The sequence below is a fragment of the Anser brachyrhynchus genome (assembly GCF_964034855.1).
Source record: "Anser brachyrhynchus genome assembly, chromosome: 12".
Lineage (NCBI taxonomy): Eukaryota > Metazoa > Chordata > Aves > Anseriformes > Anatidae > Anser > Anser brachyrhynchus.
The window spans coordinates 15,085,017-15,098,939 of record NC_137707.1 but is presented as its reverse complement, the minus strand read 5'-3'; the positions used below and the strand labels follow the sequence as shown (position 1 = coordinate 15,098,939).

General features: G+C 43.2%; 1 protein-coding gene across 2 annotated transcripts in view; it reads left to right on the top strand.

Moving 5' to 3' along the window:
• The first annotated feature begins 2,388 nt into the window (after positions 1–2,388).
• Positions 2,389–13,923, top strand: part of LPCAT2 (lysophosphatidylcholine acyltransferase 2) — a 29,765-nt gene continuing 18,230 nt past the window's right edge. Inside the window, exons 1-7 of one of the 2 annotated variants that reach the window (XM_080553042.1) lie at positions 2,544–2,682; positions 5,857–5,926; positions 7,571–7,710; positions 8,255–8,472; positions 9,719–9,831; positions 12,174–12,234; positions 13,239–13,297. In XM_080553042.1, the coding sequence (XP_080409168.1) occupies positions 5,891–5,926; positions 7,571–7,710; positions 8,255–8,472; positions 9,719–9,831; positions 12,174–12,234; positions 13,239–13,297 (627 nt within the window). In that variant the 5' untranslated portion in view covers positions 2,544–2,682; positions 5,857–5,890. Of the gene's footprint in view, positions 2,683–5,856; positions 5,927–7,570; positions 7,711–8,254; positions 8,473–9,718; positions 9,832–12,173; positions 12,235–13,238; positions 13,298–13,923 lie in introns of both variants that reach the window. The other variant, XM_080553041.1, reaches the window with a different exon arrangement.

The following is a 13,923-nucleotide window of genomic DNA, read 5'->3' as shown; positions in this document are numbered from 1 at the left end:
AAAAGTATAAGTTCCATAAACTTTTTTAAAACTGTGACAGTTTATATGAAAGAAGAATCCCTGTTTACGCTGTGGAAGTGTTTACTGGGTTGTCCTCTGTCACTGATATGATTCACCTGGATTGCATACAGAAGCTACACCTGTTCTGGAGCCACTATTTTTACAGTTTCTGGGTAGAATCAAGACAGTATCGGGTAAAGCTCTTTAGGGAAATCATATGCCTTCCTACTGACCTGCAAAACTAAAGGTGTGTTTTCAACCTACAAAAATAATTAGTAACAAGCTAATGTTATTGCTCCCACATTGCCAGATACACATTCTGGTAAAATAAAGATATTGAAACGATTCCAGACATCAGTATCATAATAGCTTGGTGGTATTTTGTGTTAGTGGAACAAGGATCAAAGTTCATTCCACCACAGTCTCACAGACCAAAATGGATTTATTATTCAAAAGAGAGACTGATGTCAGTTTAGGCAAAGGATCATACCTTCTCACATTATGAACATTCACACATTTTTCTTGCACTGTTTGTATCTTGGTGCTTGCTTAAGCCTTTTTCATGATGTTACGGCTAACCAGCCTTAGATGAGTAAATATTTACAATCAGTATCACTGTTTTTTAACAAATGTACAAGTTACCAGAAACAGATTATTTTACACAATAAAAGCATCATGTCTGCAAAATTAGATGCTTTATTATTTCCTGGTTCTAGAGATAAGATCATTACAACCATTTAATAAGGACAAATGCTGTGTTTTATTCTTAGAACTTTGTGTTGTAAATGACAAGTAATTATTCAAAAATGGATCCAAGAGTTATGACTTTCAGTGTGTGTCACAAGGCCAGGCTACTGAGATAAAAGCAGGGATATATAAATGTGTTAGACAGAAATCAACCCTTCCTGCCCAATCAGTAGCACTGGTCAGTCCTCCTAGTGAGTAGCATTTCCAGTTTGGGTACTTCGAGACAGGTGTGGACCTATTGGAGAAAAGCCAGAGAAAGGCATTAAGTATAATCAGATATCTAGAAACTACGACCTGGGAGAGAAAACCTGAAAGCACTGAATTGTTGAGTCTAGTGAAGTCTTGAGTAAATCACAAAAGCACTATGAAAGAGTGCAAAAAGTAGCTGCAAAGAGGAAAGAAAACAGTTTTAATAGCCACCAAGTGAATATAAATTGCAAAGAGACTCTGCTCAGATATAGAAAAAATGTTTCATAATGTAACCAGAGAAGTGCTGGAACAAATAAGCGAATCATCTGTCAAGAATGACGGAGGCAGAACTGATCTTTCTGCTCTGGGGTTTCCCTCTAGTCTTACTTCCCATGATGATTGTGCTGCACTGGTTCACGCTCTGGTTTTTCAGAGGCCGGTGCTGATTCCAAGGACGGGCAGTCACAGGGTGACCCTGGAAGCCCGCCAAGGGAAATCCCACATTTGTCAAGCTTCCACTATTCGCAGGCTTCAGTTAACCCAAATATATTATTTTGATTATTCCTTAAGCACCTGCACATCAAGCCACAACTGAAAAATAATTTTATAATAATTAATAATTACTATCTTTGTGGAAGTAGACGTGCCAAACTGGGAACTGAACTGTGAGGTTTCTATAACAATTTTTTAAAGGAAATACAAACAGTCCAGTGACAGACTAACATTGTGTGAGGAAGTATCCATGTTTTTGTGTGAAGAACAGATGTGAGACAGAAGGGAGAGCCACAGAGAAGTGTTTGAACCAAGGCCACGGCCTGGAGGCCAGGAGCCACCAGTCCCTGAGCGCAGCGCTCTAGGGGCTCACCCTCACAGTCACAGCAGATCCAGCGTGAGAACCCACAGGCTCGCCTCCTCAACACCATCAAGCCAAAGCTTCCTTCGGTGCTGAAAAAAGAAGCAGCCACATGAACGTGAAGTAACGTGAGCGATGGGTAGCACCTCCGCCTCAGCCACCCCTGCCTCAGGAGCACGGCCTGACCACGGCCTCCCACCCATGGCCATGCCCATGGATGCTGCTCATGGTGTGTCTCTGCAAGGTGGCCGTGCCAGCGGAGGCCCTGCCTAACAGAAAGGCCTCGGTGGGCCTCCACACCTCACCTCCTCCTGACCTCAGCTCCTGGCAGCTTTCCACAGCACGGAAATGCACCCTCCAAGCAAAAAAAAAAAAAAAAAAAAAGGGGGCAAAAAAGCCTCCTGTTGTACACCCTGAGCGCATTTGCCTCCCTTATCTCTCAGATAACAGACGTGGTGCTTGCCAACGAGGCACACCACCCACCCCTCAGCACCCGGGGCTGGGCAGGGGAAGGAGGACAGCGGGCTGGGGGCGGCTGTGGCGGCGACAGGGGGGAGCCCCGCGCCTTCTTGCTGCCACCTCAGGAGACGGGCGGCAGGGGCGGGTCCGGCGGCTCCATCTTGCGGCCCCTGAGGGCTCCTTCCCTGCGGCGGGACGGGGCCGGGCGGGGCCGGGACAAGGGCTGGGACGGGGCAGGGGCTGGCACGGGGACAGGGACGGGGACATCGCGGCCCCCCCGCCGGCAGCTCATGCGCAATCAGCCGCCCGGCGGTGGCGGCCGGAGCATGGCGCCGCGGGTGCTGCCGCTGCCCAGGCAGCACTCCTTCTGCTCGCCCGTCGTCCCCAACCCCTTCGTCCACCCGGGCCGCCTCAGCGCCGGGGACAAGCTGCGGGTAAGGCTGGCGGTACGGCGTGCCGGGAGAGCTGCCCTGCCCTGCCCTGCCCTGCCGTGCCCTGCCGGGCCGGGGAAGGGCTTCCCGGCGGGGGGCGGCTGCCCCTGCCCCAGGCTGCGCCCCGCGGGCCGCCATTTCGCGACGGGGCTGCGCGGCCCTGCGGCGGCTCCCGGAGCCGGGCGGGAGAAAGCCAGCGGCCGCCTGAGGGAAGGAGAGAGGGGAGGGAAGGAGGGAAGGGCTCCCGGACAGCCGGGGCTCCCCCCCCCCGGGGCTGTAGGGCAGCCGCCGTTGTCCCCTGGAAGGGGGGAAAGCCTCCAGGTTAGCAGGGCCTGGGGCTGTGGGCTCAGCGCACCGGCCCGCCGACGCCGGGTTTGAACTCCTGATGCGAGGTGTGCAGCGAGCTTGTGGCAGGGATTGTGCTGTCCCTACAAATAACACGTCGCTTCTGAAACAGAATTCCCATGTCCCCACTCTTAAAAGTGAGATGCTGTCCGTGGTGCCAGATGCCTCTGGCGCTAATGGGAAGATGCTGACAGCTTCTCTCTGAAATGATGTGCTAAAATAGAAAATAACATTCTCTTTTTACAATAATCCCATTTCAGACACATAACTCGCTGTAAGCTGATTTTAAGCCTGCTTTGGGGGAGGAAGGAGTCCCCCCTTCTGAGTTCCATATCCCAAAAAAATGGGTATGCCCACCTCCCCTGCCTTAGTGCTGCTGTCGCTGGGTGAATTGAACCGGGCTCCTGCAGTCCCACTACAGTGCTGGACCATGCTGATGGTACTTGCACAACTCAGAAAGCAAACAGCATTTCTGGGTGTTGATTTCCAAATATCTTCACTTTAAAAACTGAGGAGATGAACCAGCTGTGAACTGGCATCTCGGTGAAGACAAGGAGCATAGCAGCACGTAGGCAAACTTTCAGCATTTTCTGCTGATTGTTACACATACCTAAGGCTGACATGCAACTAAATATTTTGTGTTCCATATAGCTCTCCCTCAAGTTATAAATGGTGTTTACCCTGAAGGTAGCTAGTTAGAGGAAATTTGAGAAATGTGGAAAACAGTTTCAAGTCTTCTTAACCCCTGTGTTTTACCAGCACAGCTCAAGTGCACCTGAATGAGAAGCTGTAGGCATGAACCCCGAGGTACAGGTAGCAGTTTCTTAATGAGGTTCCAGAAATGGACAGTTCTCTCTGCTGGCTGCTCTTTGTAGAGGATGCACAAACTACTTTTAAAAGCTTGCAATTTTAAGCTTCAATTACCATTTTATCTGTAATAAATATACCCTTTTCCTTCAGGAGGAAGGGATGAAAAACATGGTATGTTTTAAAGCAAGATACCCTCTATACATAACTCCACAGTGTACCTGGTAGGAGAAGCAACCCAGCTGGGACAGGACCCAGCACTAGTGAGCTTTGAAGCAAAATTGCAGTAATCACTACTGACTGCAGTAGTGAAAGGTTACACAGTTGTTGTACACAACTTAAACAGAAAGTACCCAGGTGATTCCTAATTTGGGGAAAAGTTCTTTGGATGACTCAGGATAGTTTTATCTTTGTAATTACTGCATATTGAAATGAGCAGATCTGATCCTACTTAAGAGTTACTGAACTTTAAACCTGTCTTTCTTCTGTACGTTTTTCTCCGGAACTTTTTCTTTTCTAACCTACCTTGACCTTTCTCTTTTCTTACCCTACTCTGCAGCTGATGGAGCAGGAATCAACTCTGCCTCCTTACACAGTGACCTAGAAAGCCAATAGCTTGCATCAGCACATCAGTACCACCTGTGCATCTGCCTAAAATAGATTAATGAATTTATTAGTTTTGAGGGAGGAATTGTTTTGCTTTTGCTACTGCATCCTTTATTTTTTCATTGTAGGTCAGTGCATACATTTACTTCTTTTTTTTTTTAATAAAGTAAAAAGGTATTTTAAGTGAAAACATGCTGATTTATGCTTATGCTGCCCCTTGCACATTATTGAATGCAGCTGAAATGTTGAACCAGGACTCAAGATCACGTTACAAGAGGACACACATGGTGGAAAAAATAGGGATCTGATTTTGGGAGGCAAGCAGGGAGTCTTGGTTGGTTTAACTTGCTACCTGAATTTTTCAGATTCTCTGTGACCTGTACCAAAAGAGCAATAAATCCCCAGGGCCAAATCTCTTACACCCAGCTACCGAATCCATTTGTGTGTATCCATAGTAGTCGTTTTCTTACTAACCCTGAAGTTACTATTAAATTTCCGTAACTACTTAGATACAACTTCTATGTAAAAAACATTGTATACTTCAAGAAGGATCAAATGATACCTGAACGTCTATCTACCCTGGAAACATGTTATGTGGCAGTGCTTAGAGAACATAAGCTGCAACACCTGCTACCTCTACTTATCCTAATTTACACTGCATATCCACTGTCAAGTTTGGTATGTTATTACTGTACCTTTTGTAACACAGAAGAGAGTCCCGAAGGCCCAAAATTCCTGTTAATCCCTGTCACTATCACAGGTATAGAGACTAAAGCCAGAGCCTCTCCTGAATATTGGCCAGAGGGCAGTAGGAGAATATTACAAAGGAAGAATGAAGGAGTTGGGCAGCCCGTGGGAGGACTGTGTCAATGAAAGGAAAATTAGAACCAAGCTACTGTATCTTGGAATTGGATTAAGAATACTTTGATTAATTGGATTAATATAAAGATGCTTATATTCCAAATGTCCTATAATCATTAGTTCCTTTGGAAAGGAGAGAGGTAATTTAAAATCCTCTGTATTGCTTAATAAACATCGTTCAAGTATTTAAGTACAAACAAATTTGGAAAACTTATTTATTATTCAAAGCCTTGTGATTCATGTACTGTAAGTAGTCATTGCTGAAAAGATGTCTAGAAAGGCTGAGTTTGTGAGAGGAGTGCTGTTGTGCAGTTGTAGGCTTCCTTTTAAAATAATAAAGCTCACAACTTGGCTAGTCCAAACTCATTATCTGATCTGGCATGACATAGAGAAACGTGTGTGCCTTCACATCAAAATCCACTTGACTTGCTGGCAGTTTGTGACTACAGACCATTCAGATTTAAATTCCAAAATGGGAACTTAGCGGCTCTCTCCTCTTACAACTATTTATTTGATTAGAACTGGTATAAAACTTAATGAATCAAATTCTTTTTGTAGATTTATATAGGCTGATACCTCCCCAAAAGACAAGATGAATATCATGCAGGCTTTTTACCTAAATTCAAAGGTGTGTTATACGTTATTAGAAACTCTGCAGAACAACAGATGTTATTACATAATTACAAGCTAAATGCTTATCAAAATGTGTAAGCTAAAACTACCACGCTTCTCCTTGACTAACTTCTGCCATGCTTCTGAACTGGGAGAGTTGTCAGTCTGTGACTACCGATGCAGCCATGTTCTAAGTTCTGAGGGACTTTTACAAACACAGCTCAAATAAAAACAATTATTCACTATAATAACTCTGCTTGGGCGTGCACTGCTGTGTGTGTACACACACAGAACTGATGCTCAGCATGCCCCGAGCTGGCCAGGTGCCAGAAGGCGTCGAGCTGCTTGCAGCCTGCCGGGAATGCTGTGCTGTGACTTCCGCAAGGTATCGCAGCTCATCTGCCTCCCAGCCTGGGCTTGCTCAATCCACGTAGGGCTGTTGTTGCGCCACAAAGGCCAACCTTCAGGATATAGTTTCTAAATTAATGTGCTGAGGTAAGACAGCCGAGAATTTCTTCCTGCCCTGCACCACAGGCTGCTAACAACCTTGTGCCAATGCACCTCCTTCCCAGAGCTGTGCACGGAAAAATGCAAGCTGAATATTCATTAGTAGGGGTTGAGGGTAATAATTGAGTATTATTTGCAAGCAGTGTTATGTCAGGTTTCTACTTCCCCCCCACTCCCCTTACAAGTGTGTATGAAGAACTGAGGAAGCGGTGAGGAGCAATGTCAGCTTGGGGCTGTTTCAGACCAGCTTTGCTACCCAGTGTGGTTGTCTGACTGTAGCAGAACTCTCTCAAGAGTTTCTTTGCTTCGAGTTAAAGCAAGCTAATAACAGCTTCCTGACTGTGGGGAGAAAAGGGAACTAAGATTTTTCAATTCATTCTGAAGTATGCAAGGAGATCCCAGCACAGAGTTAATAGCCAGGATGCTTCACACAGACAGGAGGCAAGAAATTAGTCCCCATAATCTGAAGGGCCCTGCTGTATGTGTACTGCAAGCAGTGAGCAGATGACTTCCAAAGGCCATCAGCCTTGAGCTGCTACAACAGCACTGTAAAGTCCAAACCCATGCCTTAAACCACAAGTATAATTTTACCAAAAAAAAAAAAATGCCGAAGTCCTAACTAGGGGCGATGAAGTTATGTGGCCTCTGCACTACTACAGGCAGTCGTACTGAGGATCACTTGCAGCAGTAGTGTGACTCAGCACAAGATCTGTCATTTTAAAAGGAGCAAAAGTACATTGTGATCATCTTAGCAATCCCGCTTGGCTTGTATACAGATGGCAGCTGGTGACAGAAGGCTCCAGAGTGGAGATGCACTTCAGCTGGTCAGACTCCTCTGACCTTGTATGCTGCAGAACAAGCCGAAGTATAAACTAAGGCAGGCAAACTGTTTACCCTCTCTGTCTAACAGCATCCGAGCCAAAAACCCAAACAGTCAGATGTTCTAATTCTAACTGAAATGGGAATGCAAAAATATTTTCTGAAACACTACAAATGACTGACTTCCCCATATGAAAACAGGAATCATTAGTGCTTTCATACATTAAATCATATGGCAGTAATGTAAATATTTCACAGTCCATAAAATGTAACTGCATAGATATGAGTAATTCCTGTTGATGCTATTTCTTGAGATTTTCCCCTCTTTTTTCAGACCGTTCTTCTGGGGATTATTTTGCTACCTCTCCGTGTCATATTTATTACATTCATTTTACTGCTGTCATGGCTGGTTGCATCAATTGCAACTTACCGTCACCATGGAGGAGGATCTGTGCCATTAAAAGGATGGAGAAGGTAAAGTGTGGCCAAGATTTATAAAAAGTCTGCTTTTTTTTTTTTTTTCTTTTTTTAAATAACACAAGACCAAGAGATTATGGAGAGTCCCGCTGAGGGAACATGTCCGAGGTATGGGAAGATTGTCACTTAATTGTTTAAAACTGATTAAAAAAAAAAAAAAAAAAAAAAAAAACAGTATCAAGAGTGATATGAGTTCATACAAAAAAGACACTGAAACTGCCAAGTACTCTCCCTGCTCTCCCAGTAGCATCATGCTAAAATGCTATGAAATTTGACCAGAGAAATAACAGAACTTGTTGGGGGGCACATTGTTAGGAGGTGCTGTACATTGCCTTATCTCTAAAATTGTAGCTGTGAAATTGTAAGCTCTAACACAGAAGATGATGGTCCTTCCCTCCCTCTGCTTCCTCCCCTTTACCCCATGCTCTCCTTGTGAGTAGTGTTCCTACCCTGTGCCTGGCCACAATGCTGGTGAGATCTATGCATTTGTTTAGAAAAGTAGCTGTAATTTGGATGATATTTTTGTGTTTCTGTTTACAAGGAGGATGATCCAGACAAGCCTTTCATGCCTAACTCGTACCTTGTTCTTCGTAATGGGTTTCCAAGTGAAAGTAAAAGGGAAAGTGGCAAGTCTGCTGGAAGCCCCCATCTTCGTTGCAGCTCCTCATTCAAGCTTTTTTGATGCCATTGTTTCTGCCTTAACTGGAATGCCATCGATAGTATCTAGAGCAGAGAACCTTTCAACTCCAGTATTTGGCAGTAAGTATTCATGAAAAAATAAAATGTTAAAAGTCTTATCTGTGAAACTGATTAAGGGAAAGACTTTTAAATCCTTGAGTTCCAAAGATACTGTCAGATTTTCAGTAAAATCACTTGGGGCAGCTTATCTTTCAGAATTGGTCAAAACATTTGAGCGTATACTGTTTCCTTTCAGGCATGGAATATAATACCACTTTAAATGTGCTTTACATCGAACGCATGTTTCCTAGCTGCTGAGTAGAAAATTTCTCTGAAAATTCTCTCAGTAGGTAGCTTAAACAATCTGTTCAACTGCTGTCTTTTAACAGTGTGGCCCACAAACACAGGACATGTTTTGGTAAAGGTTGTTTCAAAACAGACCTGAACTACAGCAGTCTGGAAAATACCATATTCGTAACTTGCAGGCACTGTTATAGATATTTTTTAATGGGAGTCAAACCAGGAAGGAATAAAAGAGAAGTTACTCAAAAAGGAAATGCAGAGAATGGGAAAGATCAGATGAGTCATGCTTCTATTATTTTCTCTTCCTTTTGGCACAGAAAGAATCCCAGTTTGCATTATTCCTGGAATCAGCAGCAGCCTTTCTGCTGGCTGTATCTGTCTCTTCTCTCCGTAGGATTCTTAAAAGAACAAGCCAACAGTAGCCCAAGACAGAACTCAGTAGGCAACACAGACAAGATGCTTGGTAGGAAATAAACTAACTGTTGATATAGTGATCTTATCTTAAAAACACAGGAGTGGGATGTCAAAGATAATTATTTCCTCAGTTTCTTATCACATTTCAGCATGTCCACACATTCTGATGTAGAGTTCTGATAAAATCAGTTTTGTTTTTTCTTTTTCTTTTTTTTTTTTTTAATTACTCACAAGCCATGTCTGCTTCGTAACTAAAAAGCACTTGCTTCTTCAGCTTGGGCTCAAGGTACTTCTTCGTTGCAGTCTGGATGCGTTGGGCCCCAGTGTGGCCTGTAAGCAGGTCTCTTTCTTACAGCTGTGTGGAAACGCTCAGTGAAGGATAACAGTAATATTAGTAGAATGTGTGCACGAGAATTTGATAAGTTCATACCTACTGTCAAGCTCCTCAGCTTGAGGACAATAATGATACTCTTATCTATTTAGTCTGAAAGCTGTTTGTGTAGTCTGTTTCCTAGTATGAGCATAACAAGTTTTTGTTACAGGGGAGCCTTGAACACGTGTTTTCTAGGCACTAGTGTAAAACAAATGAACATTTGGATCTCTTTCACAGCAATTTTAAGTTCCCTTCAGCCTGTAGCAGTTTCTCGTCAAGACCCTGATTCACGAAAGAATACAGTCGCTGAGATAACAAATCGGGCATTATCAGGAGGCCAGTGGCCACAGGTAATAAAGATATCACTACTCTTCTGTAATATATCCCAGATACACTGTGCATCATAATATCAGGCAGTGCCCAGATGAATAGGATTCTGTTGACATACGAAGTCAGCTCTCAGGTCTGTGACAGGTTTGGGAAAGGAAGAAGAGAGGCTGGTGCCCAGAAAGAGTTTTGTCACGACAAACAAATCAGTTAAATCCAGACAATACCCATTGCTGTTCTAAAATGCAGATGCTCTTGGATTTCATTCCCTATTTTAATTCTTAACTTGCTGTCCTCAGTGTAGCAGTTGACTTGTATTAGTATATGTGAATCACTATTCTCAGGCAAGCTCATGTGTGAGAAGCTGTGGTGCAGAGCTGCGCTCACAGCAGTTGATGAGTAACCCAAGCTGTGTGAGCTCCATCATAAACAGTACTTAAGCTTAAAACATTCATTTCACAGGTGGAAAACAGCTGATCTGAAGGTCAGTTCACTCGTCAGGGTAACAGTCCAATAAGAACAAGGCTTTTAGATTGGTCTGAATTGTGGAACAATTTTAACATGGACACAATAGTTAGTGATTCTGCACATTGCTTCCCATGGTCATTCCTCAGCAGCAAGCTGCTGTTGTGCTTCTAGGCCTTGGGTGGCTTTCCATCCTGAAGACCTAATGGGGCAGGGGCTGCTCTGAAGGACAAAACAGTTGAGGCAGCAACTCTGCTGCTTTTGGACAGGCAGAAGGCTGGGATAGAAATCTGCATCTACTGGCATCTTAGTTGGCATTGCCTCTCCACTCTCTTCTGATGTATTGATTGTGGTTTCCTGTCACCTCTATTTTTTTCCATTTATCAACTGTATGGAGGATTTTAAATATGCACTCGTGAAAGTTAGCAAGGCTTTTTGTTTTTTTTTAATACTATGCTTAGAATCTGCATTGATGTTTATGACTTGTTAAACTGTTGTGGATAAAGTGATCCCAGCAAAGTCCAAATACCTAACCTCTGCTGAAGACAGCACGGGGAGAAAAAGTGGAATTGTCTTTACACCAATTCTGCAACTATGTTATGGCATGAAGAGCCTATGAGTCAAGTAATCTGGGAATCTCCGAGACTGAATCAGCTACAGCTGGGGGTATCAGAGGGTGATTCCTAGTCCTGTGCAGCGGCCACACCTTCCTCCTTGACCACAAGATGATGTCTCCGATAACCTCAGCAGAGTGCCTGGGCTGCATTCTTTTAGCACAACACAAACGGAGGAGTAGCTGGATTCCCAATTCTTTCCTCCTCAAACCGAAACACGACAGGCTGGACAACACTCGCGCTTATTAATAGCATAAGCTCCTGATTATTGCTTCTCCCAACCCTGTACCAAAACAAAAGGGGAAGGAGAGTATGATAACTTACTGCTTGGGCAGTCACTAATATGTTTTCTGGGGCTTATGATGTATGCCGAGCAGAAACATACCCGTTTTTGTGCCCATAGCACCAGCATATCATATCTTAGAACGGCCTGTGTCTCCTGAGCAACAATCCCTCCTTCATCTAGCCTTGACCTGTTAATTTGGACTGAAGTGGGAGCACACCTTGAACCCTCTCAATCCAGACCAGTTCTTGTACTGAGATTTTTTGGAATGCTGCTTATAATCCTATAGTGATAGGAGAAATACAAAGCTTCTTTGTATTCCATAGGGGGCTGAATTCAGTGTGTCACATTGAAGCTCACTACACATCTAATCTGGTATTTTTCAGAAGCTAATTCAGAGCCCTTCGGGGTATTTGCTGTGTCTGAGTCATTCAGAGGCTGTGTAGTGGTGTGTAGTGCCATCAGAGCTCTACATCAGAGATACACCTACTCTCTCTGCCTTTTGCTGCTACCCCTTAAGCTGTGATCTTCTCATCATAGCTGGCATCTTGACTCATGTTGATAGCATCTGTACCTGTAAATGCTCAAGTGCCTCACGCATTTCATGTCAGCCCAGACTCTTGGTGATAATACACTCAGCAGTTCAGTAAGAAACTGCTGGCAGAGAAACAAAGAGAAGCAATTCTATCATTACCAACACTAAACATCTCAAGTCAAACACTGGAAACATTTTGTACTGTATTTCTGAACTGATAAAGGCCTTTCCCCAAAATTTCTCTCGTACAAAGCATTTGTTTCCAAGTCAAGATGAATCATGTTGTTATTACTGTGGGCATCCTTTACTAATTCATTCTATTCTTGTTGAAACAGTAATGGTATTCTTGTGATGCAGTGTAACATGTCACAGAGCTGGCATAAAAATTCAGCCTTCATATAAACTGATGCTGAAGTATAATCCTTTTGTGACACATATATATTTGCTTTCTTTCTCTTTAAATCCAAGATACTGATTTTCCCAGAAGGCACCTGCACAAACCGATCTTGTCTGATCACATTCAAACAAGGTGAGAAATTTTGTCACATCTTTGTTGGAAAACAATGTGTGAAATACTAGTCTGGTAGCTCTAGTATGGCTTTCTGCAGGTACATATCCACAACAGCATTGTGGTGATGTCTTCTGTCGTTAAAGTTTCAGTACTGTAGTAATGTCTTACATCACTGATGTTTCAGTCGCACTAAACCCACTATTTTATACTATCGTTTGACTTTTCTCATTTTTGGTGTTTTGTAGGTTGCAAAATTTCTGTGCTGCATACTTGCTTGTAGTTTTTTGTTTGTTTGTTTGTTTGTTTTAGTTACCCAGAAAAATGACTGACTACTATGACATAAACTACCAAAATGCATGCTACTTACAATGTTCCTTTAACTCAACCTACAGTCGTGCCAACTTAGTTTCCTCTAAATTTTGCCGTGCAAGACTTAGCAACTAAACTATGAGATCTGTTTGCGTGTGGTTTAGCAAGATAGGCCAATAGATTATTTTTAACACAGAAAGGGGCTTGATAGCATCACTGACCATTAGCTTGTCGTGCTGCACTTCAATTAAAGCTGTAGTACTCTCCTTTCTCACTGTTGTACAGTATCTTTGGTAGCAAAGTACAAAACCAGTACTACATGCTCAGATCTGTATCACCAAGATGATCAAAACAGAGAAGAGTTCAGGAAACACTCAATGGCCTTGTGAGAATCTAATCCTTTGAAACAAATGGCAATCAATGGGAGGAAATACACAGAAAATCAGTTTGAACAGTCCAGGAATCTGAGGCAGCTTTCTCCTTGAACTAGGGAGCAGCCCTTTTTTTGTCTGTTCTGACATCTTGCTAGTTGCACTGATGATTTTATGGGAAAGAAGGTAAAAAGAAAAAAAAAAAAAAAGAACACTTTCCATTCCTCTGGCCTTTTAAAAAAATTCTCCTTCCAGATATTGTATCTTATTTGAATCTCTTAGAACTTCCAGCTGCTGTATGAAGCTCAGTCTTAACAACCCATACAAATTTTTTGGTTGCAGGTGCATTCATTCCACGAGTTCCTGTGCAGCCTGTGCTGCTCCGATACCCCAACAAGCTGGTGAGCAGAACATTCTTGTATCACTAACTGGTAATCTGGAAGTCAAAATACTGACTTAAAGTGTACCTAGGCTAAATATTTTGCTTTGTAACTGAAGAATCTATTGCCCTGAGCTTATCATTGGAGAATTCCAGGCTTCCCAAGAATCGGCATGACGTAGTTGCTATTCTGATTGTGAAAAACTTACTTCTGGGCATCTTAGCTGTACTTCAAGGAAGAGGGAATGTAAGAAAATACTGCAGCGGAAGTTAGAAACTTCCTGCAAAGCCACAGAGTCTGTACTTTGAAGTCTAAAATGCACACAACTTCCCTACTAGTTATCCTTTTTTGGTTAAGCTTAAAGTCCTCTTACTGCAGACAGGCTTTCTGAGCAAAAGCGAAGCTGAACCATGCACTACTTCCAACACCCCTTTCTTTCAGGCAGTTCAAGAGGGCAGCTTTGCAGATGGTTCTTTTTGTGTAACTTTCCTTTGTTTTGCTGGGTAAGTGTTTACACTCCCTGTGAAGTATAGGGATTGAGCCATATGGCTCTGTTTCACCGACAGGTGTAATACTGGGACACGAGTCTAGCGACTGTTAACGTGTTTTTTTATTCCCTCCTCATTACACAAATCCAAAAAAGACCA